The sequence below is a fragment of the Chelonoidis abingdonii genome, chromosome 16 (genome assembly GCF_003597395.2).
Source record: "Chelonoidis abingdonii isolate Lonesome George chromosome 16, CheloAbing_2.0, whole genome shotgun sequence".
NCBI classification, from domain to species: Eukaryota; Metazoa; Chordata; order Testudines; family Testudinidae; genus Chelonoidis; species Chelonoidis abingdonii.
The window spans coordinates 17086551-17112139 of NC_133784.1; the positions used below are offsets into that span (position 1 = coordinate 17086551).

General features: G+C 52.0%; 1 protein-coding gene across 4 annotated transcripts in view; it reads left to right on the forward strand.

The window, feature by feature from the left end:
* Positions 1-25589, forward strand: part of RNF123 (ring finger protein 123) — a 143741-nt gene that overhangs the window by 78425 nt on the left and 39727 nt on the right. For all 4 annotated transcript variants that reach the window (XM_032765768.1, XM_075072953.1, XM_075072955.1 and 1 more), the window contains 2 exons: positions 2555-2630; positions 3884-3968. In XM_032765768.1, the coding sequence (XP_032621659.1) occupies positions 2555-2630; positions 3884-3968 (161 nt within the window). The remainder of the gene's footprint in view (positions 1-2554; positions 2631-3883; positions 3969-25589) is intronic.

A 25589-nucleotide genomic window follows, 5' to 3' on the forward strand; every position in this document is an offset into this window, starting at 1 on the left:
GGAGAAGAAATGCACGCTCCGGACTGCACACTGATGACCTCCCCATGCCAGTGGCTTTCACATGGCAGCTGCTCAGATCATGCGGAAATGGCAGTTGTACAAAGCCCTGAGAGAGAGGAGATGCATTCATCTGCTTGATGTGAACTCAAGGGAAGCAGGGGAGGGAATCGCTGGCCTTACTTGGAACCTGAGATCAAGTTAGGGTGGGTATTCTAGACCTGGGCGCACACTCTTGCTGTGCCAATACCCTTCAGTCCTAATCGATAGCCCTCTGCTGTTTCAGTCCCTAGCTTCCACCCCTTCTCAGCTCTGCTAGTGCCCCCAGCGACTGACCTGTAGCCCCCTGCTGTTGCTGTCCTGGGATTTCCTCCTCCCCAGTTCTGCCCTTGCTCCTTAATCATGACCCACTACTATTCCCACCCTGGCACCTTCATCGTCAACCACAGTCCTGTGGCTAAAACTAGTATAACTAAAATCAGTTTAGCAACTTTCCTTCTGCAATCTGCATCCACACGTAGCCTTGAACTGACATAATGCTTGGTTTTACAAGTCTCCTTTGGTGTGCAGAGCAGCTGCACTAGCATCTTATTGAAATGAGGAGTAAAAGGTGACTTGACCCCAGGCCAAGTCCCTCTGCAGGGAGAATGTGGCTGTGAGCAGTGGGCTCTGACATCCAGCAGCTAAAGGCAGAGCACGAGCCAGGACAGGGAGCTGAATTTGGCAAAGATCAAATGAAGCATGACCCCAGCTGTCTGAATGAAGCCCTAGTCCCTCAGAGCAGATTGCCTGGGCCAGGGGGGGATTCTCCGTCCTGGGAATCTGTAAATCGAGACTGGATGTCTCTTTCCCAGAGCTCTGCTCTGGCCAGCCACCAGTCATTGGATGGAATTGCGAGGTGATGTTCCCTGGCCTGTGCTAGGCCCAAGGCTGCACTAGGTCCTAAGGCTCTCTTCTGTGTCTCCACTCTGAGAGGTTGCTTTGGGCAAGGCCATGTCATATAGCCAGGGCTCCAGGCAGGGGACGCTGTGCCTGGAGTGACTAGGTACAAGCCCTCTGGGGCCCACATTGGCCAGCTGAGCTGGCAGCACAGCTCCGAGCCTAGCCACCCGCCGGAGTGCAGTGGCATGCCCCTCACTTGCTGTATGCTCAGGGTTGTAATGGGGGGCTGCAGGAGGGGTGCAGTACAGGAGACGGGAGTACCACCAGCAGTTTTCCCCAGCATGCTGTTGTGTGCCATGCCTGTGTCCCAGGATAGACCACAAGAGGGTGTGATGGCAGGGTCAGATAGCGTGTAGCCAGGGTGGGGCCTCGCTGCCTGAGAGGGGACATGGCCAGTGAAGGCGGTTATACAGATGCAGATAGGGCAGAGGGAGGGCTGGGGCGGGGTGGGGAAAGCGAGAGTGGTGGGCCTGTCTGCTTTCATGGCTTGCCCTGCTGCAGACAGAGAGCATTGGGTGCCCAGGTGGTGCTGGCACCAGACCCACCCTGTGCCATGGGGGTCCCACTGTAGCTGGCCCTACCTACTTGGCTGCCCCAGGGATTTGCTTTCAGCTGAAAGAAGAGTAGCCATGATGGCAGCAGAACAAGTGTGGTGAGTGAGCTGAGGTGGGCTGTGTGCTGGAAAGGGCATGGCCAGAGCCTCAGCTGTCCCAGTGGGGGTTCGCTCTGGAGCCTAACAACATTCGGTTTCACTGCCAGGTGAGGCAGAAGTCTGCTGCTAGTCTGGGTGGAGCTTGGTTGTATGTGATTTGCCCAGCAGCCTCCTGGGCCTGAGCTGTTTCCCTGCTGTGCTTGGGGACCAGCAGTCCTAGTCCTGTTAGATCCTGGGCTCAGCAGAGAGCTCCTCAGGCCATTGGCAGTAATTAGCCAGCAAGTGCCTGCACCCCGCCCTGCTCACAGTTGGCACTTGGTTGGCCCGCTCTGACCACTTGTGCCATTGGCCACGATGTGGCCTGGGATGTAGCTTCTCCTTGGTGAGAGCTTCCTCCGGACTGACTGCAGCCTGGAAGGCAGCTGATGTGACTGCCCATGTGTTCAGCCTGTCACTGCTGCATACTGTGGCCCATTGCCCACCAGGGGCTACCAGCGCTGCGTGCCCTGCTGATGTGCATGTGGCCTGTTGGGAGTCAGTGTGCACCCACAGGGGGAGCGTTGCACTGCTGCTGCCATCTCTTGCAGTGCAGCTGCACTGTCTACTCCTGATGGAACGCTGCATGCTGGGAGCTGCAGTTCTCCCAGGCATCGCCCCAGTAGGGATGGGAGGGCTGCAGTCTGCTCTGTCGTTGTGCTCTGTGGTGTGGACCCTTAACAAACCATGGGATGGGCTCAGCCAGATGCCTCTTGTCTGGCTGGTGGGAGGTTCAGGAGTAGCTAGTGGAAGAGGTGCTGTCTCCTGCGGAGACCCTGCATGTGGCAGGTGTCCTCTCTGAGGGCGACGCACTGACTTGGGGCTGGGGCTGACAGCTGGAATGGGGCTGCTGCGTTCTGCTCAGGCGGGCATCCTGTCCGGGAGATAGGAACAGTCTCTCCTGACAGCTCTCCTGTCCCCGCACAGCTGTTGAACCAGGTGCTGAATCGGGTGACAGCCGAACGGAACCTGTTCGATAGAGTGGTCAACCTCCGGCTGCCAGGTGAGTCACCCTTGTTGGGTCTGGCTGCATCCTTGCTTGTCAGGAACTTACTGGTGGCTGTCTGGGGGGCCTAAGGGATTCAGGTGCTCCCCCTCGCCAGTGGAGTGATGTGGCTGTGTGAGTGCTTTGCAGAGATAGGCCTGGTCTGTGATCTTCTGGGGCTGTCATTGGGTGCTGGGCTATGTGGCTGGGAACCTGAGATGCCGCGGGCTGGGTGGGGATATAGCAGGGGGCATTCTTCTTCTGAGTCAGACAGAAGGGTGACCTGCCAACCCAACCATAGGCACTTGCATGACAGGCTCTAGGAGATGTAAACAGGGCTCTTGAGCTTTATGCTTACTCCTGATTCCCCGGCTGTTTCCATGAGACCCTCTGTCCTACCACAGGTATCTCTGCCTTCCTCACTTCCCCTTTGGGTCCTGACCTCTGGGGTCTCCAGGCACCAAACTCTGAGGAGCTGTTAAACTGCTGCCATGTTCGACGCCTGCTCTGGGCAAGGTGTTGCCCTCAAGTGGGCACTCTAGGGAACTGGAAAGGGGGCTGGGAGGGGAGGTGCCTTTAGAATGGAGGCTGATCTCCTGCCTGTGCCAGGGAAGGTCATGCAGGAAGTCCTTGTCTAGTTATGCATTGCTGAGTCTGTCCTTGGGCTGCGTGGCTGAATTTGGGGAAGGACAGTGCTGTGCTAGCAGCCACTTGCTGTCCCTGCATCGCAGACCATCTCCCAGCTTGCGTTGCCAGGGGACGATTGAAGCATAGCCAGCAGATTAACCAGCATGCTGCTGGGAAGTAACTGGAAGCGCAGCCCCTGGGGCATGTGGTACTGCTGAGTCAGCCTTTCTTCCCTCAGGGAATGATGTCTCATCAATGTCCCCTCTTCCCTTGAGGCACAGCTCATCTACACTCCCATGGGAAGGCTCCAGTGAGCCCCCTCCATATCACACCAGGGTAGGGCACCAGCCCCAGGGTGGGGGGGAGTCCCCCTTTCCTGAGGCTTTCAAGAGGTCAGTGCTGGCCGTGGGGAGTTGCCTGTGACCAGGGCCATGTGAAAGGTGCTTATGTGGTTTGTGGGAGGAGGAGGCAGCGCCTCTGGCCCAGGGCTCCCCCAGCGTGGCCATGGGTGCAGCTGAGGTGGGCTGCTGCAAAGAGAAGGATGGCTGTCAGGCTCGGGGTACAGAACTGGGCATGTGCTGGGGTGGGGTACGGCCTGGCCTTCCCAGCCATGGTCATTGCTCTGGCTCTGCTCTGTCCCCCAGGGCTAGAGAGCGTGGATCATTATCCAATCCTTGTGGCTGTGACGGGGATTCTGGTCCGACTCCTCATGGACACTGACTTCCAAGGGTGAGTGACTCCTCCTGCGAGAGGCAGTGTCACCTTGCGGCTGTGCTGTGGTGTAGCTGGAGATGGACGCAGCCCTTCAGAGCCTGGGGATGGGAGTCTGCGTGGGTAGGTGCGGGTCGCTAGGGCCAACATATCTGCCCCACAAGGTGGGCTGGACACCACGTTCACTTCACTCCCTCTGTACTGGCCGAACTGCTGCTCTGCCTTGCCTCGGCTCTGCTGAGACTCCTTCTGTTTCCTAGGTCTGCCTAGCCATGGAGGGGGCAGGTGTGCTCCGCTGAGCACAGAGCTAGCCCTGCTGTCCTCCTGCCGCAGTGCCCCCACTGCTCCATATGCCCTGCTCCCTTTCAGATTGGCCTGTGTCTCCTGGCAGCATGGCAGCAGCGAGCAGACGCCTGCCCAGCCTGCTGGCGCCTCACCTCCACTGTGCTGCTGTCTGGGGTGTTGCCTTTCTTCTTAACTGGTGGCAGTTTAGCCCTCAGGCAGGGCTTCACGCACGTGTACACCTCTAGCACCAGCTGTGTAAAATACTTATGTGGCCCTCATCGCCGTAGTTTCTGGGGGCCACTCCAGCTCATGTCACTCCCCAGCCTCACTGGGGCAGGGCAGGACTCCTATCTCCGCTCTGCAGATGGCAGCTGATGGCCAGAGAGCTTGAGTGACTTGCTGAGACCAGGGAGCCAGTTGCAGAGTAGGGAATGGATCCTGGGTCTCCTGCTTCCCAGGTTAGTCCCCTACCAACTGTGCTACCTGCCTTTCTAAGCTGGCTGCTCTTAGGGAGTCCTGGTAGGAGACTCTGCCCTTTGTGCTGCTGAGCTGGAGCATGCTTTGGCAACCTAGGTGAGTAAGGAGAACAGCTCTGCCTTCCGGGGTCCCAAAGCCTTGATGTGCTGTTACTATAGGAAATGGCAGGGTGGTGCCATGTGACCCTCCACTTTTCCATGTGCAACCTTCTGTCTCCCTCAGTTGGCTCTGGGCTGGCGACTTCTTAGTGCCAGGGTGGTGAGCTCTCCTTCTAGGCTCCATGTGCGCTACCTAGCACTGGGCACATACAGATTGAGCTCACCTGGGCAGGAGGAGGCCTGGCACTTGCCTTGCTTCACATCAGCCACAGGCCCTGGCATGGCCAGTTCTCTCCAGTCCCCATCCTGGCCAACACTGCTGCGAGACAGGGCCAGCTCTCCCAGGGGTGTTCTGGGTGGACGAGGGCTTGCTTTGGCTTTGTGTGAGGTAGGCAGGGGCTGGAGGGACACCTGGGAACTATGGAGATCCCAGATGTAGCCAGCAGCAGCTCCCAGTGTCTGGCTCCTGCCCCACGGCAGGAGGGGAAGGTGTCAAATCCTTGCTGTCCTTGTGTCCCTGTGGTGTAAGGAAGTGACACAAATGCCTGTAGTCCACTGCAGCAGCCTGTTAGCAAAGGGGCCTCTGAACTAGGTGCTCCCTGAAATCACCATGCATGGAGCTTACTGTGGGGAAGGGGCTGGCAAATCCATGAGGAATTTCACTGGCCAGATGGCTGAGTGCCATGGCAGCCACAGTTGTTGCCCCCTTTCATGCTGCGCTGTGCCCAAGCACACTGCTGTGCTCACAGCCATATCTATGAGACGAGCAGCATGGACAAGCCCTGTCCAGGGAAAGGGAGCAGCGCTGTCCTGTGGCAGGACAGCCTCTCCTCCTCCTTGTCTCAGAACGCCCAGGGGCCATGGTGCAGGCTGAATGCATGTCTGCAGGCTCTGGATATGTATGTGTGCTTCCTGCTGAGAGCCCAGCCCATGTCCAGGTGGGCCGCTCAGGCTAGCTAAGATCCACTTGGCTTTATCTGTAAACGCTTGTGCATTCTCCCTGAACGCCTTCTGCCTCCAGCTCTGCCTTGTCCCCTGCTGGGAGCCCCCAGTCCCCATCTTCCGCATCCCACTTCCCCTCTGTGCATGTGGAACAAGTTAGTCCCTGGCTTTGCAAAGAGCAGATCCCCGTCTGGCTGGGCCACTCAGCCCTGCAGTCAGACTCGCTCTGATCCTTCTCTCAAGGACTCAGATGTACACAAATGCATCTAATTATATCCTATCTCCCGCGATCCCTGCACCAGTCACACAGCTCTGAGCATGACTGTGCCAAGTGTTCAGTGCAAGGTCACTAATCAGTGGCCTTTTCTGCTTTGCAAATGCAAACAGACTTTTCTCTCCCCCAGACTTCACAGAACTGCTTGTTGTTGCCGGCAGCTCTCCCTTTGGAAGGGGCTTGGCACTGTGATGGGGAGTGAGCTCCAGGGGCACCTCTCTGCCCTGGCCTCCACAACTCATGCCCCTACTCTGGTTGCTGGAATTGTCAGCCAGAGGGAGGGACGAAGGCTTTCCTTTATGCCCACAATCAGACCCATGCAAACTTTGGGAGGACAGCACAAAGAACGTGGTGCTAGGGGTAAGCAAGGGCCCAGCGGAGCCTCCATAAGGAGACGTGTGAGATCCCAGCTCAATTCTCGGCAGTCGGCAAGGCTGTGGGTTGGCACTTGGTAAAACCCATCTGTGACGATGCAGTTCTGGCAGGACCCAACTGAGAGTGCCAATTCAGGATCAATTGCTCAAACAGAGCAGTTACAGCCCTAAGCTGGGGTTTTTCCACCTCTAAGGCAAACCAAACCAGCCAGACAAAAATGACTTTGGTTTCACCCCACTGGCCAGCCACAAGTCACACAAGCAATTTCCTTTGACACTCCAGTCTCTCGGTATCACCACCAGTCCCACATGTCCTGGGGAAGAATGGTTATGAAAACCAACACCCCAATGAAAGAAAAAGGTTCTCTCGATCCCAAAGAATCAAGCCCCAGACGCAGGTCAATATACACATCAGATCTTATTCACAAATCATGCTGTTGCCAATCCTTTAGAATCTAAAGGTTTATTCATAACGGGAAAAAGGTAGAGATGAGAGCTAGAATTGGTTAAATGGAATCAATTACATACAGTAATGGCAAAGTCTTAGTTCAGGCTTGCAGCAGTGATAGAGTAAACTGCAGGTTCAAATCAAGTCTCTGGAGTACATCCCCACCTGGGATGGGTCATCAGTCCCTTGTGTAGAGCTTCAGCTTGTAGCAAAGTCCCTCCAGAGGTAAGAAGCAGGATTGAAGACAAGATGGAGATGAGGTATCAGCCTTATATAGCTCTTCCAGGTTTAAGAACACTTCTTTGTTCTTACTGTGGAAAATTACAGCAAAATGGAGTCTGGAGTCACATGAGCAAGTTCCTGCACATCCTGCTGAGTTACAAGGCATATCTGCCTCCTCTCAATGGGTCAGTTGTGTATCTGATGGTCCTTAACGGGCCATCAAGCAGGCTGGGCAGAACTTAACACCAACTCATCCGGGATTTTTTCCAGAACTGCAGCACCAATTTGAAATACAGACAGTATATAGCCAATACTCATAACTTCAACTACAAAATGATACAGACAGCATAATCATAACCAGCAACCCATAACCTGGTCTTAGACACCTTATATGACCCCCTTTACATAAGATTTGGTGCCACTACAGGACCTTGGTTGCAACCCATGTTCTGTATGGTCCCAGTTTATATCAATAACGTCACATCATCTCTGTCCTTATGTGAACCAAGCAGTTCTGATGTGGAAATCAGCAAGACTTCCAAGCTGGGAACCTTGGCAAGCCTCTTCTTGAGCCCCTTCTTCCTCTTCCTCGCTGGCTGTCAGAAAGAAGGGTGAGCAGCAACCCCAACCATGGACACTGCTAATGCTTGAAGAGCAGGCATCGTATTCCAAGCAGTGAGGCAAGCGCTGCCCCCCTCTCCCCCAGCCCCCCGAACAGTGCACGTCTGAGTTAAACCTCATTGTTGGAGCAGGAGCGTCCAGATGCCCTTGGGGACAGTGGCCAGCAGATCAGACAAGAGATGGCTGTGCGGCAGGGCAGTGAGCAAAATGCAGCGATCGTAATCCACCCCACCCCCACCCCCACCCCCTGGCATCCCTGCATGGAGGTAGCAGCTCCTTGCCATAGGACTGACCGCATACCTGGAACGCTGTGTTCATTCTCCTTTGTGCTCCAGAAGGAAGGAGTGAGTTGAGGGCAGAACAGACCAACCTGCTCCATTTGCTATGGCACAGTGCTGCTCAGCCAGTGGGCTGCGGTTGTCTCTGCAGGGGTGGGGAGTTGGGCTAGCAAGGTGCAATCGGAGAAATCCCAGGTGGTATTGGTTACAGAAGGGGCTTTTTACCAGTGGGAACCATGAGAGGGGGTGCCGTGAGGTGGCTAAACTTGGAGATGGCCCAGTTCATTGTTAGTCAGGCCTGGAGGGACTGAAACAATCCACGGGAACAGGCAGCCTAGTGGCAAGCTATACTCAGTGTGCTGATTGCAAACTAACATGTACTGGAGGGGTTACTCCCAGCAGGCCTGACTTGACTGTGAGCTCAGGGATGGGAGCTGGGTGCCTTTAAAAACATGCTATGGAGACCTCTGCTCAATGGGCAGCTGCAGTCAGAAGAGCAAGGTATGTTCAGCTGCATAAGGTATGGGGCAGAGAACGTTCTAATTCTGGTTTGGCCTCGTCTGGATCCTGTGCAGCACTGGGCACCCCATCTCTGAAAGGATATTGCAGAATTAGAGGGGCCCAGAGAAGGGCGATGAGAGAGAACCAGGGCCTGGAGAAACTCTCCTATGAAAAGCAGTTGAGAAGATGGGGATTGTTATCTTAGAGAGGAGACATGATAGTCTATCAAATACTGACTAGTCTGAGGGACAGCAAGAGCATCTCTTGTCAGTGGCACTTAGTGCGTGAACAAGGGGACATTCAATTCAATTCAAAATCTGATTAAAGGAAACAGTTGTTGACACAATGTGTAACTGACCTGTGGAACTCTCTGCCACTGGAAGTTGTTGAGGTCAGGAACTTGGGAAAATTCGGTAGAGAATTAGACATTAATACAGCTAAGCAAAATATCCAGAACTGTCATAGTGAGTGCTAATGAGAGTAGTGGAAGGGAGGTAACCCTCCTGCAACAGGGTTTAAGTAGTCCTCAGCTATTAGAGATGAGGATGAGAATATCTTTGGAGTAGATTGTGACCAGTCTGCTACTGTGGATTCTTACACCTTCCTCTGGAGCGCCTGGGGCTGGCACTGTTGCAGACAGGAGACTGGGTGGCATGGACCTCAGCTCTGATCCCATCTGGCAATTCCTGTGTTCCTGAAAATATCAAGGAAAGTTCCTTGCACTGTGGCTTGTTTAGTCAGGAAAATATCTCCCCCAGGGCTGGGATTGGAGCCCTGTTGCTTGGGGCCTTTATGGTTATGCTAGTCCTGGCCAGGCCCAGAGGGACCTTATAGAGCTCTTCCATTGCTGCGTGATTTTGTTTGCCTGTTGTTTGATCCATAAAACCCTGCACTCGCTTGTCTGCGGGGAAGATTTCTGGGCTGGCACTCTCCTGTTTCAGAGCTCAGGCGGCTGCAGACAGGGCTGGAATACTCAATGGGTCGCTGTTGCACTCTGGCCCATGCTTTGCCTCCTCTTGGAGTACAGGGGCCTGGAACCCACTCCCATGACTGAATTGCCCTGAGCTGGAGGTAGTGCACTGGCCAAGTAAGAGGAGAGTTCAGAAGGTGCCTGACAGGAGGGGGCCTGGAGCCAGGCAGACTCAGCTAGTGTCTGTGTGTAGCATCAGAGTGCAGTCCAGTTACCCCAGGAATGCATTGCCATGGGACAGGAGGCGACAAGGCATCTCATTACAGACTTTCTCTGGTGGAGTGAGCCCCCTGGAGCCAAGAGAGGAGCGTTTCCCAGGCAGAGCTGATGAGCAGACCTGCACTGCACATCATCCTGTTTCAGGGCTGGACAGAGTGGGCTCGAGAGAAGCACTGCAGTATTTAATACCTCCGGTCACGCTGGTGTTAGTTGTGGTGAGTCACAGCTCTCCCTGGGTGGTTGTTACCACATGACTTTCCAGTGCTTCCCGGAAGGGGAAGGCAGGAAGGGATGGATCTAACTACCAGTGTTCAAGTGTGGGGAACATTCTCTGCAAAGAGAACCCGAGGCTTGTTTGACCGGGGCACAAGTCCCAGTGTTTCACCCCTCTGCTTTGGCTGGGCAGGCCACTTAGCACTTTGGAGACCTGGATTCCAGTTTGCTTGAAATCACTAGGGAAGCTGAGTTTGGCCCCATGTAATCCTTCCCGGATGTCAAGTTCAGCACCAGCATTTTGTAACAGGACAGACTCATGGTGAAGAGTAACGGGGGCTGAGAGTTGGATTGAGAGGCACTGACAGCTGTGCTGGGGGAAGCCCAGGCTAGGATAGCAGAGACTGCAGTGCCAGGCCAGGATGTGTCAGCAGAGCTGTGGGGAGCCCTGCTCGGTGCGCCCCTGTGTTGGGCTTGGTTCTAGTTATTGTTGATCTGTTTTCACTAGCATAGAAATGTTCTAATGAGAACAATTGAGAGGCAGGACTGGCTGCAGTAGGGCTGCTCGCAGTGGGACATTGGGAAGGGATTAAATGTAATCCCTCCTGGAGTAGCTTTAGGGAAGGGCCCCGCCACACATGACTCCCCTGCCCTGCCAGTTCAGACTGTCTCCCATAGTGGGACAGCAGAGGGAATGGGCCACAGGCTGGTGCGGGGGTGCCTTGTTTCCTTTCCCTCGGTGGCAGCCTGGCAAGGGTTGGGGCTGGAGGCAGGGAGCTGGCAGCAAGGGGCAGCGATCAGGGACTCTAATGAATCCAATGAGTCCCTGAACCCAGGTCTCCAACAGCTGCCGGGCTGGTGAGAAGCCATGCCCTGGTGTCCAGCAGGGGCCAGCACACCACATGGGATAGACCATATGACTTCTGTTGCCTGGCCCATAGGAGTCCTGCTCCACCAAGTTGAGGAGGTGGCTGCTCTGGTGTGGAGTGAGACTGTTGCAGAGATTCCCTGTTGCATTGGTTTGCAATGCTGAGTGCCAGCAGCATCTGTGCCGACCATGCAGCAGTGGCTAGCTGACTCGCACCCTCCCCTTAATTCTGAATCAAGGGCTGAGAAGCTGAGTGCCCTGGCATGTATCTGTGTCTCCAGCATGGCTTCTGGTGCGAGGCCACATGCCCCTCCCCACACTAGGCAGAGCTGCTTCCAGGAACTGGAATAGGCCTGGCTGGCATGACAGCAGCTGCCATTCGCACATGTTGATATCTCCTGCTTTTCCTCCGGCTGGCATATTGGTGCAGGGTAGCTGGGTGGTGTGCTTCAGGGCCCCCACCCTAGGCATCACCATCTCCCGCTGTTCCCACCTTGGCGTGCTGCTGGCCACCATGAGTCTGTCCCAGAGCTCGGACTCGGTGTCATGGGCAGCCTGGTTCAGAGCTGGAGTGCTGGGCAGCAATGGCATGGGGAGAGGCATGGGAAGGGGTCCCAGGGGCTGATTTGGAGCCAGGTCCTAGACACACATGGATTTGCAGTGTGGGGGCCAGGAGGCAGAACAGCCCCAAGTGTTGGTCCAAGCCGCTGAGCCTGTGACAGTCTCATGCCTGTGTGTGTCTGCTGAGAAACTGAGCTGATGTTCTACTGAGCAGCCCTTGGAGGGAGCTGAGCCAGAGTGCAAAGGGATAGAGCTGAGGCAGCTGCATTACTTGTGTTTAAGGGTGTGAGAGAATTTGGCTTTCATGGCTCCACTGGTAACCTCCCTCCAGTCCAATAGTTCTCCTTTCACCATGGCCCGTTGCCTTCTCTCCTTAGCCAGTTCCTTACTGGCTTTCCAGTGCTTATGCTGATCCTCATCTTCTCTCTTTTAACTAATAATTTCCCACGTGGTACTGTGTTAACTGCTTTACTGGAGTCCAAGTGTATTAGAATCAGTTATTCTTCGAGTGCTGGTCCCCATGTGTATTCCACATATGAGTATGCATGTGCTCACATACCTCAGATCAGAGATTTGTAGCATGTAGTGTCCATTGGTCCATGCATTCACAGTTGTCTCCTCGTGCTCCCAGCCGAGGGCATAAAGGCTGGCACAGACCGACGCCTCTCCAGTTCCTTCTTATTGCTATATGGTCTGAGTCAGAATTCTGTGTCCCCTACGATCTTGCTCTACTTTAATACCTGTAAATGTATATTATAAATAGATTTTAGTAAGTTTAAATTTAGTTTGTCTTTCATTGTTTCTATAGTAGTAGAGTTAGTTCAGTTTTCCCCACTTTGGGAGCTTCTTCCCCCGGGAGAAGGACTATGCAAAGTGTCCTGGGGTTTAAGAACTGTCTCCTGCCCCTGTTCCTTCTCAGTCAGCAACAAATTTCAGCACTGCCTTGGGGAGGCTCATGTCACCGCCAAGTTCAGCATCTGACGCTCCTTCCCTCCTCATGCTCCTGAGCAACGAGAGCTCCATCTGTGGAAGCCCTCACAGAGCAGGCCAAATGGCTCTGTTTGGATCTGGGCTGGGGAGATGCCCTGTACACCAGCCTCAGATTGTGAGCAGCGCCTCTCTGAGCATAAGCTCCAGAGTAGAGACCAAAACACATTGTTTTAAGAAACCCTCTCCCAATAGTAGGGGACATGACTATAAGCATAAGGATAGGTCACTGTCCAGATCTGCTTCTAAGAGAAAGCATCCCTCCCCTTCATGGTCAGATTCAGGTGAGTCTTCATTTGCGGGTCCTAAGGAATTAGGCCAACACAAGCCTTCTGTCCAAGAAGGAAAGGTGTGAATGGCATCAGTCCTGGTTCCGTCCCACAGACCAAAAGATTGATACCATCTGGTCTGAGAGCTCCGTGCTGGACCCTACTCTGTGGGATCCTCTTAGCACCAGATCACTGGACACCCCAGATCCGCTAGTCACCTCTCTAGGGCTACCAAAATACCATAAAGGACTGAAACCTTTATCTCACAGGATATTTTTGCTCTGCCCTATCCAGAGTCGTCTCTTCTATGCGGTTCAGCTGTACTTAGAGACGTTTCTACCTTCAAAAAACCCACATCAAAGAAAAGTGTCTTCCCCTTCTACATCCACAAGCTGGAGTATCTTCCCACCGCTACCAATGGCAGCGCTGGTAGAGCAGGGACCCTACCTTTTCATTGAGCAAATCCAATGCTCCAGACGAGCCTCCCGGTGAGGGAAATGAGCCCAGACAGAACCCATAGGAAACACAGAGGTGGCTGGGGTGTGTCAGTCCCCTCACCAGATGAGGTAATTGCTCCGTCCTTCCCTTGCCTCTCCAACGACCACGCGGCGCTGTTACAGAGGGCAGCAAGCGAGCTTCAGATATATCTAGAACACACAGCAAAGTCTACCGAACATCCTTCAGCCCTCTGGCCCTACTAGGGTGGTCCTCCCAGTAAATGAGACCATTTTGGAACCCACCAGGTCTGTGTGGCACATCCCTGCCTCCTGTGTCCCTACCTGAAAGAGGACTGAAAAATGATATTTCATGGCAGCTAAAGGGGCAGAGATTTTATTTACTCATCCAGCATCCAACTCCTGAGTGTTGCAGGCAGCTACAGGGAGGTCCAGAACACAGCTCCCCGAGAGCACCCCAACTGACAAGGGTGCTAAATATCTTGACCTCTTGGGAGGAAAATATTTTCATCAGTTACTCTCCAAGGCAGTGTGGCTAACTACCAGTTATTAACAAAGTACGACTTTGCAAATGATTCTAAATTTCTGGAATTCAGAGACAAACTTCCTCAGGAAGACAGGGCTCAGTTCCAAGCTCTCATTGATGTAGGCAGATTGGTGGCTAAGACATCACTCCAAGAGGCAGTGGAGAGCCATCACCACAGCTGTAGTAATGAGGTATGAATTGTGGCTGCATTTTTGGAGGTTTCCCCAGGAAGGTTCAGCATGTCAAAGGGAAGGTTCTTAATGATAAGTCTAACATCTTCCATGAGAGGTCAGTAGGCTCTCTTAAAGACTCAAAGACAACCCTCTGCTTTCTAGGTATTTACACCTCATCCCTGAAGAGAGACACCACAAGCAAACTTACAGGCCCAGATTTCCCCCCACAGACCTTTCAGCACTAGTGCCTTTGAGCCACTACGCAAACAGAGTTCAGAGACCCTAATACATGGTTTCTTCTACCTCTACAGCCACTGCTCAGCCTGACCCGCTAAGGGGTTCTTTGGATGGAGTACTCAAGGACCGCACACAAGTATTGATGCCATGCGCAGTGTCCTGTCTCCAGCAGAGGCTAGTAACAGAGGTTAAGGGGGAATGAGCAGAACAAGGCAATTTTTTGAGAGATCACCCGTATGTTCCCTTCCTTGCTTCTGACAGTCAGACATTTATGTGCCCCCCTGAGTAAGGGGTTACATCCCTGACCACCTTGGCTAATAGCCATTAATGGACCTATCCTCCTTGAATTTATCTAGTTCTCTTTTGAATTCAGTCATACTTTTGGCCTTTGCAACATTCCATAGCAGTGAATTCCACAGATTAACTGTGCATTGTGTGAGAAAGTACTTCCTCTTGTTTGTATTAAACTTGCTGCTGTCATAAATAAATAGCTAAGGGTTAATGTTTCTTTCACCTGTAAAGGGTTAACAAAGGGAACCAAACACCTGACCAGAGGACCAATCAGGAAACTGGATTTTTCAAAGTCATGGAGGGAATTTTTGGGGTCTGAGTCTTTTTGTCTGTCCTCTCAGCTATGAGAGGTTCTTTCTATCTTCTAATCTTCTGTGTCCAATTGTAAGTACAGGTAAAAACAATATAGGTTTAGTTGTTTTGGTTGATTTGCATGTGTGTAGCTTGCTGGAATGTTTCAAATTGGATATCTTTTTGAATCAGACTGTTTATTCATATTTTTCTTATAAGCAATAGCCCTGTATTGTCATTTGATACAGAGAATTTTTGATGTCTTTTTTCTTTTTTATATAAGCTTTCTTTTTAAGTTGTTTGGTTTTCTCTCTGGGTAGGCTAAGAACGAAGGGGAGGGGAATTCTCTTTGTGTTAGATCTACGGAGGGTAAGCTCTGCAGCACAGGAATTGGGGGGGGGAAGAGAGAACATTTCTGTTCCTTGTATTTGGGGTTTGTCTCTTGTGGAATAGAGGAGACATGCTTCTTGGTATTGTGATGTAAAGAGATTGCATCAGTACTCCCAGGTTAGCCCAGAGAGGAAAGTCTGGGTGGGAGAGAGAGGGGGAAGGGAAGTGGGTTATTTCCCTTGCCGGTAAGACTCAGAGCTTCTGGGTCTTGGGGTCCCTCCAGGGAAAGTTTGGGGGACCAGAGCGAGGCAGGCGCTGTAATTCCTGTCTGGTGGCAGCGAGATAAGATCCAAGCTGGTAATTAAGCTTGGAGGTTCATGCTAGGCACCCACATTTTGGACGCTAAGGTTCAGAATTGGGAAAGATGCTTATGATAGCTGCCTATTCATTTCATTGGGTGACCCCTGGTTTTTAGTATTGTGGGAAAGGGTAAATAAATAACACTTCTCTTTTCACTTTTTCCACACCATTCTATCCTATCACCCCTTAGTCATCTCCTTTCTAAGATGAACAGCGCTAATCTTTTTAGTCTCTCCTTGTATGGAAGCTGTTCCATTCCCTTGATTATCTTTGTTGTCCTTCTCTGAACCTTTTCCAGTTCCATTACATCCTTTTTGAGATGGGGCCAACCAGAACATCATTATTCCAGGTGTGGGTGCACCATGTATTTTTATAGTGGCTTTGATATTTTCTGGTTTTCTATCCTTTTCCTAACAGTTTCTAGCATTCTGTTAACCTGTTTAACTGCTGCTGCACACTGAGCTGAAGTTTTCAGAGAGCTATCCATGATGACTCCCAAGATCTTTCTTGAGTGGTAATAGCTAATTTAGAGCCCATCATTATATATGTGTAGTTGGGATTATTTTTTCCAGTGTGCATTCACTGAATTTCATCTGCCATTTTGTTTCCCAATTTTGTGAGACCCCTTTATAACTGTTCAGTCAGCTTGACTATCTTGAGTAATTTTGTATCATCTAAAAACTTTGGGACTTCACTGCTCACTCCCTTTTCCAGTTCACTAATGAATATGTTGAGCAGGACAGGTCCCAGTATGGATCCCTGGGGGACCCCGCTGTTTGCCTCTGTCCATTGTGAAAACTGACCATTTATTCCTACCTTTTGTTTCCTGTGTTTTAACCAGTTACTGTTATCCCGTTATCCTGTTAACCAGTTTTAACCTGTTATCCCATTATTGCTTAATTTCCTTAAGTGACTTTGGTGAGGGTTTTTTGTCTAAGGCTTTCTGAAGATGCTCTTTATCCACTGGATCACCCTTATTCACATGTTTATTGACACACTCAAAGAATTCTAATTGATTGTTGAGGCACGATTTCCCTTTGCAAAAGCCATGTTGACTCTTCCTGAACAAATCATGTTAATCTACGTGTCTGATCATTCTGTTCTTTCCTATCATTTCTACCAATGTGCCGGCTACAGAAGTTAGGCTTACTGGCCTGTAGCTAAATATATATATATATAATCCTATATATAGTGCCAGGATTGCCTCTGGAACCTTTTTAAAAATCAGCATTACATTAGCTACCTTCCACTAATTGGTTCAAGTGATAGGTTACATACCACAGTTAGTAGTTCTGTAATTTCATATTTGAGTTCGTTTAAAACTCTTGGGTGAATCCCATCTGGTCCTGGTGACTTCTTATTGTTTAATTTATCAATTTGTTCTAGAACCGTGTTCTAGTGACACATCAATATGGGACAGTACTTCAGATTTGTCTCCCGGAAACAATAGTGCTGATGTGGTTATCTCCCCCACATCCTCCCCAGTGACCAAAAAGGCAAAGAATTCATTTAGCTTTTTTGTAATGGCCTTGTCTTCCTTGGGTGCTCCTTTAACATCTTGGTCATCTAGTGGCCCCACTGCCCTGTTTGATAGGATTCCTGCTTTTAGATAGATTCATAGACTCCAAGGCCAGAACGGATCATTTGAGATCTAGTCTGACCTCCTATACAACATAGGCCAGAGAACTGCCCCACAATAATTCCTAGAGCAGATTTTTTTAAAAATCCAATCTTGATTTAAAAATTGCTGATGCTGGAGAATCCACCACGACCCTCGGGGCATTGCCCCAGTGGTTAATTGCTCTCATTGTTAAAAATGCATGCCTTATTTCCAGTCTGAATTTGTCTAGCTTCAAGTTCTTCTGATGCATTTTAAAAAAATTCTTACTATTTTTGTGTCTTTAGCAAATTACTTCTTGGATTTTTTTTCTTGGCCTACCTTCTTACATTTAACTTGTTGGAGTTTGTGCTCCTTCTTCTTCGAGTGCTTGCTCATATCCATTCCAGTTAGGTGTGTGCGCACCGCGTGCACGTTCGATGGAGATTTTTACCCTAGCAACACCCGGTGGGCCGGCAGGGCGCCCCCTGGAGTGGCGCCGGCCCCGCCACTCCTCAGTTCCTTCTTACCGCCCGTGTCGGTCGTTGGAACAGTGGAGCGCAGCTTAGCTGATATCCACCTTCCTAGCGATTCGCTCATTTCTATTGTAATTGTGTATATAGTTCGATTTCTTCAAGTATAGTTAGTATTCAGTTATCAGTTCTGTAGTAGTTATTGTAGATAGTTAAAAGGGATCGGGGGTTAGCCCCTTCCCCTCCCCCAGTGCCGGGCACATGCCCAGCTCACCGGGCTTCAAACCGTGCTCGGCCTGTCATAGGCCGATGCCCACAAGAGACCCTCACGACTCCTGTCTTAAGTGCTTGGGTGAATCTCATCTTATGGACAAGTGCCGCATCTGTAAGGCGTTCAAGCCCCGGCCTAAAAAAGAGTGGGACATTTGCCTAAAACAACTACTAAAGGAGGCAGTGTTGACTCCCCAGTCCTCAGCACCATCAGCGGCACCAGGAACAAGTGCCTCCTCGGCACCGGAGCGCACGCCAACAGTGAAGGCTCCTAGACATCAGCCATCACCAGCCCAAGCTTCCACCCGGCACCGCTTGCTTTCACCACGGAGCAAGAAACACAAGCCTCCTGCGGCTGCTATATCTACACCGCAGTCTGAGCGCTTAGCCAAGTCGGACTGCCCGGCACTGTCATCTGCCACGGCACCGACGTCCTCCACACCGTTGATTCCGGCCTCACAAGAACCGTCGAGTCCGGTGCCTACCAGCTCCCCGGCGCGCGTCGTGGTTGAGTTTATCATGCCCTCCATTCCGGAGACATTCTCTGCGGCATGGGACTTGATTGCCTTGACAGAGCCTGAGCTGCCTCGACCCCCGGCACCACTGGTGCGGGTCCCTCAGTCCATAGGCAAGCCGGCCCTCGTGAGACCTTCTTCACCCGGTACCATGGAACTTCGCCAGTCCCGGTCCAGGTCCCACAGGCATTCCCGGTTCCGCCATCGATCCCGGTCACGCGGCCGCTTGCAGTCCCGGTACCGTTCCCCATCGAGATACCGGTCATACTCGCGGCACCACTCGAGATCCCGGTCGCCGTCCAGATACTACCGGCACCGCTCCCGATCTCGGCTTCATTCGGGCACCGTGCTTCTCGCAGCCGATCTCGGCACGGCGATTCCAGGCACCGGTCGACCTCCTGGCACCGTGCTGGCCGCAGGTCCCAGCCATACTCCCGGCACCATCATGACTCTCTGTACCGCTCTCCAGCACCGCATAGGGACGATTCGAGTGGATGCACAGACCCACATCAAACGGTCTCCGCCCCACCGTGGCCGTCTCGTTATCCGTCGATCTCCTCCCATGCAGAAACCGCATCATACGGGGATTCAGATAACCACCAGGGTCCTCATCAGTGGCCTTTTTGGACACCTTGGGCCTACCACCAGAACCAAGGTGACCCCGTATCTACCACCGCGCTCCGACCCTTCTGAACATCGGGCGCCAGAGACCACTGTGAGCAGACCTCCCCTGGTGGGTATGGAGGAATCTCCAACCCACGTGACAGACCCACAAGATCCGCCTCAGGACATCCCCCAAGACCAGGAGTCGCTCCAAGACCCGCTGGTCCCCGGGTTTCTCTTCTTCCCCGGATGAAGCGGTGGTGGGGACGGCTACCTCTGGACCGCCCCCAATCAACCTCAGGTCACACCAGGACCTTCTGTGCCGCTTCACCCTCAATATCAACTTGCCCGTGGAGGAAGTTCCTGAGGTGGACGACCCAGTTGTCAGTATATTGTCAGCGGAGGCTCCAAGAAGGGTGGCCCTCCCTTTCATTCGCTCCATACAGGCTAGAGCAGATACCATCTGGCAAACCCCGGCATCTGTACCACCCACAGCCAAAGGGGTTGAACGTAAATACATGGTACCATGCAAGGGGTACGAGTACCTGTATGTACACCCTCCTCCTTGTTTGTTGGTGGTACAGTCCGTCAACGAATGGGAGCGCCATGGCCAGCAAGCCCCTGCGCCTAAATCGAGGGAGGCTAGGCGCATGGATTTGTTGGGTAGAAAGATCTATTCTGCGGGAGGCCTCCAACTCAGGGTGGCGAACCAGCAAGCCCTCCTGAGTAGGTACAACTATAACACCTGGAGGCAGTAGTAAGGAAGTTTATAGAGCTCGTCCCGCAGGACTCCCACGCCAGGAATTCACAGCTCTCCTGGAGGAAGGGAAAAAGTTGCGCGGACCTCCCTCCAGCCTCGCTAGATGCTGCTGATTCGGCAGCTAGAACCGTCACCTCTGGGATTGCCATGCGGCGTATATCGTGGCTGCAGGCGTCAGGTCTGCCCCTGAACTACAGTATACCATACAGGACCTACCTTTGATGGCCAGGGCCTCTTTTCCCAGAAGACGGACCCTCGGCTTCAGAGTCTGAAAGGACAATGACGTAATTATGCATTCGCAATGGGAATGCATACGCTGCAGACTCAAAACGATCTTTCCAGGTCCCAACCTCAGCGCCCCTACCCCCCGTCGACCAAGCAGGACTTCACCAGAAGGCGAGGTCGTACTCTCGCAGACGACAGTCTGGCCTCAGGGGTAACAACTCGGTCCCCACCAAGCCACCGGCAGGACTGAAGCCAAACTTTTGAGGGTGCGCCCGAGAGCACGTACCAATTATCTCCCAGGATCCTTTTCAGTTCGCCAACTGCCTTGCTGCATCCTCCCTGCATGGTCCAGCTAACATCGGACCGTTGGGTCCTCCGCACGGTGGAGTGTGGCTACCGTCTTCAGTTTGTTTCAACCCCCCTCCTTCCCACCCCCCCTCCTCGTCCCTCTTCAGGGAACCCTCTCACGAGCAACTCCCTTCTGCAGGAGTTTGAGGCTCCTTGCGATGGGAGCTATAGAGGAGTTCCAGAGGAATTAAGGGGCAAAGGGTTCTATTCCAGATATTTCCTAATTCCCAAGGCAAAAGGGGGCCTCGGCCTATCCTGGACCTGCGAGGACTGAACAAATTCATCAGAAAGTTCAAGTTCCGCATGGTGTCCTGGGAAACTTCATCCCTTCCCTGGATCCGGAGATTGGTACGCGCTGCTCGCGACATGAGGACCATATTTCCACATTGCGATTACCCTCCGCACAGACGTGAAGGTACCTACGCTTTGTGGTGAATCGTCAACACATTACAAATTTTCGGTCCTTCCCTTTGGCCTCTCCTCGGCCCCTCGGGTATTCACGAAATGTATGGCGGTAGTCCGCCGCCTCCCTCCGCCGTCGTCAAAATACATGTTTTCCCATATCTCGACGACTGGCTTATTCGAGGGACCTCCGAGGCTCAGGTCACCGCACATGTAAACGTCATCAAGGACCTATTCACCCATCTAGGCCTGATTATCAATCTGGACAAATCCATTCTGCTTCCTACGCAGAGGATAGAGTTCATAGGGGCCATGCTGGACTCCAACTCTTGCAACAGCCAGCTTACCCCCACAGAGGTTTCAGGCTATAGTCCCTCATACAGCGACTACAAAGCTTCCCACAACCTCTGTCTGCACCAGCCTCGCCCTACTCGGTCACATGGCTGCGTGCACTTTCGTGACGAAGCACGCAAGACTGCGCATGCGTCCTCTTCAGACTTGGCTCCCTCAGTCTGTCGTCCACGCAGGGATGCCATAGACATGATAATCACGATCCCACCAAGTGTGCTGGGCTCCCTCAACTGGTGGCTGACGCCCTCCCTGGTGTGTGCTGGTCGTCCGTTCCATCCGTCCACACAGCCTCGATGCTCTGACAACAGACCGCTTCCTCTCTCGGCTGGGGTGCGCACTTAGGGCACCTTCGCACCCAGGGCCTTTGGTCCTTTCAAGAGCTGGCACTTCACATCAATGTTCCGCGAACTGAGAGCGGTCCGACTGGCGTGCCAGACCTTCCAGCAGCATCTACAGGGCCGTTGTGTTGCAATTTTCACGACAACACAACGGCCATGTATTACATAACAAGCAAGGAGGATGCGGTCTTCCCCCTTTGTCAAGAGGCATGCGACTGTGGGACTTCTGTATAGCCCACTCGATAGACCTGGTAGCCTCCTTCTCCCGGGAGTCCGGAACTCTCTCGCGGATCACCTGAGCAGGTCCTTCCTGTCCACGAATTGTCCATCCGTCCGGACATCCCCTTTCTGTATTCCGGAAGTGGGGCTTTCCCCAGATAGACCTCTTTGCCTCCAGGGAGAACAGGAAATGCCAGGTGTTCTGCTCCCTGCAGGGATGCTCCCTCTCGGACATGTTTCCTAATCCCCTGGGAAGGTCATCTACTTTATGCCTTTCCGCCCTTCCCCTAGTCCACAGAGTCCTGCTCAAGCTCCGCAGGGACAGGACAGGCTAATCCTGATCGCTCCGGCATGGCCGAGGCAGCACTGGTACACCATGCTGCTCGACCTATCTCTAACGGACCTGATACCCTCTGCCACTCTACCCGGATCTTATAACACAGGGACTTCGGCAGACTTCACCACCCGACCTACAGTCCCTCACACCTGACAGCGTGGCTGCTGTCTGGTTAAACCAATCCAAATTGCGCTGTTCCACCCCGGTGCAACAGGTCCTCCTGCGGAAGCAGAAAGCCTTCCACGCGAGCGACATATCTCGCCAAGTGGAAACGATTCTCCATTGGTGTGCCCAGCGTAACCTTATTCCGAAGCCGTATCGGTCCCTATTATCTTGGACTACTTATGGTACCTCAAGGAAGACAAGGCCTGGCGCTCTCTTCGATAAGGGTGCATCTGGCCGCCGATCTCCACCTTCCATCCTGGGGAATCGGGCAGTTCGACCTTCTCTCACCCTATAGTTTCCAGGTTCCTTTAAGGGCTTGGAACGACTCTACCCTTCCGTTAAGCACCCTTCCCCTACCTGGGATCTCAACCTTGTATTAGCTAGGCTCATGCCCCTCCCTTTGAGCCGTTAGCCACTTGCTCGCTTGCTGTACCTGTCCTGGAAGACGGCCTTCCTTGTCGCTATCACCTCGCCAGACGAGTATCGGAGCTTCGTGCTTTGATGGTAGACCCCTGTATACGATCTTCCACAAGGACAAGGTACAGCTACGACTGCACCCGGCTTTCCTTCCAAGGTGGTCTCTGCCTTCCACATTAATCAAGACATTTTTCTACTGGTCTTCTTCCCGAAGCCGCACGCATCGCGCCGGGACCAACAACTACATACCCTGGATGTCCGCCGGGCCCTCGCCTTTTACATTCAGAGGACTAAACCTTTCAGACGTTCGCCCAGCTATTTATAGTGGTCGCGGAGCGTATGAAAGGCATGCCTATCTCTTCCCAGAGGCTCTCATCATGGGTAACGTCCTGTATCCGGACGTGCTACGACTTGGCCCGCGTCCGATTGGCCATCTCACCGCCCACTCTACTCGGGCTCAAGCCTCATCCGCCGCTTTCCTGGCCCATGTTCCCATCCAGGAAATATGCCGCGCAGCTACCTGGTCTTCCGTCCATACTTTTGCATCCCACTATGCGCTGGTCGAGCAATCGAGAGACGATGCCACCTTTGGCTCAGCGATCTTACATTCCGCAACGTCTCGCTCCGACCCCACCGCCTAGGTAAGGCTTGGGAATCACCTAACTGGAATGGATATGAGCAAGCACTTGAAGAAGAAAAGACGGTTACTCACCTTTGTAACTGTTGTTCTTTGAGATGTGTTGCTCATATCCATTCCCACACCGCCCTCCTTCCCCACTGTCGGAGTAGCCGGCAAGAAGGAACTGAGGAGCGGCGGGGCCGGCAGGGGTATATATCCGGCACCATAGCGGCGCCACTCCAAGGGGTGCCCTGCCGGCCCACCGAGTGTTGCTAGGGTAAAAATCTCTGATGAACGTGCACGCGGCGCGCGCGCAACTAACTGGAATGGATACGAACAACACATCTCGAAGAACAACAGTTACAAAGGTTGAGTAACCGTCTTTTCCTGTTCTCCTCACTAGGTTTTGTCTTCCAAATTTTAAAGGTTGCCTTTTTACCTGGCCTCCATTACTATGCTGTTTTAGCCATGGTGGCATTCTTATGTTCCTCTTAGTCTTTTAGTCTGTTCCTTTATTATGGTGTTTTAATTAGTACCCATGCTACCTGCAGGCATTAAGACTTGTGACAACTCCTTTTAATTCCCATCCAATGAATGTCCTCATTTTTATGTGGTTTCCCTTTTTAAAGTTAAATGTTACTGTCTTTGGGTTTTTTGGTATTATCCCCTCTACTGGGATGTTAAATTTTAATTACATGTGGTCACTATTACTCGTGGAGGGTTCTGCTATAGTTACCTCTTGGACTAGATCCGTGTTCCAGTTAGGATTAAATCAAGAATTGCCTCTCCTCTTGTGGGTTCCAGGACTAGCTGCTCCAAGAAGCAGTCGTTGATGGTGCCTTGAAACTTCTCTCTGCAGATAACATTTACCCAGTCAATGTAAAGATAGTTGAACTCCCATATTGTTTCAATTTTTGCTTTTATAGGCTTTCTTTCACATACAGTGCCACTTTCCCATCAGCACAACCTACTCTCATTCTTGTATATATTATACCCTATATTACCATGTCCCATTGACTATCCTCATTCCACCAAGTTTCTGTGATGCCTGTTACATCAGTATCCTTATGTAATGCCAAGTACTGTAGTTCAGCCATCTTAGTATTTAGAGTTCTAGCATTTCTGTATAAGCACTTGTATATTTTGTCAACATTCAGTTGCTTGCCTTCGTGTGTTATATTTAAATGGGACACTGTTTCATCTGGCTGTTCCTCGCTAACTCCTACCTGTATTTTACTACTTTTTTCATACACTCTTTACTAGGATATAGAATTTCCCCCTTTAATAAATTAATCACTAAGGGATGGCTCTGCCCAAACCATGTACTGCTCTACACCAGTCAGCTTTTCCCCAGCCCTTAGTTTAAAAAAATCCTCTATAACCTATTTAATTGTATATGCCAGCAATTGAGTTTCTCACCTTCTCGCCACAAACTCCCTTCCCCGCCCCTTCACAAGGAACACTCTCACAAGGACATCCTTAATCAGGAGGTGGGGTCTTCTTCTTTCAGAGTTAGGCGGTAGAGCAGGTGTCACTCCAACATCAAGGGAAGGAGTTCTACTCCCCATATTTGAGTTCTCCCAAAAATAGAGGCTAGAGACCAATTCTTGATCTATGCCATAAGTCTTTATTCACAAATCAAAATTTTGCATGGCAACTTTGGCATCTGTAATTCCCTCCTTGCAGTTTGTGGCTCTCAACATGAAAGATCCTTACTTTCAAGTGGATTTTCACTTGTCTCACAGACGGTTTCTCAGATTCATGATAAGGCAAGAGTGCTGCCAGTTCAGAGCACTCCCATCTGGGCTGACAACAGCACTTAGGATCTTTGCAAGAGTATTCTCAATGGTGGCAGCCCAGATGAGATGCAATGGCTGCACCGTTTTGCTGTATGTGGACTATTGGCTACTAATGGGCAGCTCAAACCAGGTGGCCTAGTTGTCTATCCTGCTCTTGCTCCACCTTCTGTGATCACTGAGGATCTGTGTAAACAAAGAAATTCTCACTTTGACTCTGAGGACTGTAGATTTCATAGGAGTGACCCTAGAGAGATCCTTAGGAGAAGCCTACCTGCCTATAGACAGAGTTCAGGCTGTGAATGGTCTGATAAACCAAGTCACCCTCTGACCTCTTGCCACAATCAGGATCTGCTTTTTCCTACTAGGCTGTGTGGAAGCATGTACATATGTGACACGGTTTGCCAGACTCCACCTTTGTTGCCTACAGGCCTGGCTTTGGTCCGTTTACACACACAACAAGGACAACATGAATGACAAGGTAACAGTCCCACCAAAAGTCAGAGCCTCTCATATGGTGGATGAAAACAGATCAGCTGTGAGAAGGAGTTCCTTTTCTTCCACCCATCCGCAACGTAACCCTAGTTACAGATTCATTCCTTATAGGATGGGGATCCCACATGGACAATCAGTGCACAAGGCACATGTCTGAACAGGTTGTGGAGTAAATGCCCCTAAAACTAGCCTGGCCCCAGCCTGAAGTAATGTGCTGTGGGCGCCAGCCCTGCCGGGGCTCTGCAAATGGGCTAGCCAGGAACTGAGCTGCTCCCTTGGTCTTTGGGTGATGGCTCTAGCATCAGCCTGGCTGTAGTCCCTGGTGGTGCTGAGGTTACTGAGTCATGGGAGAGTGGCAAGTGTTCTGTAAATGCCAGTCAGGAGTAGTTTCCTCTAGTAACCTGCTGGCGACCCAGCTGTCTTTTGGTTTGTAGCAAGA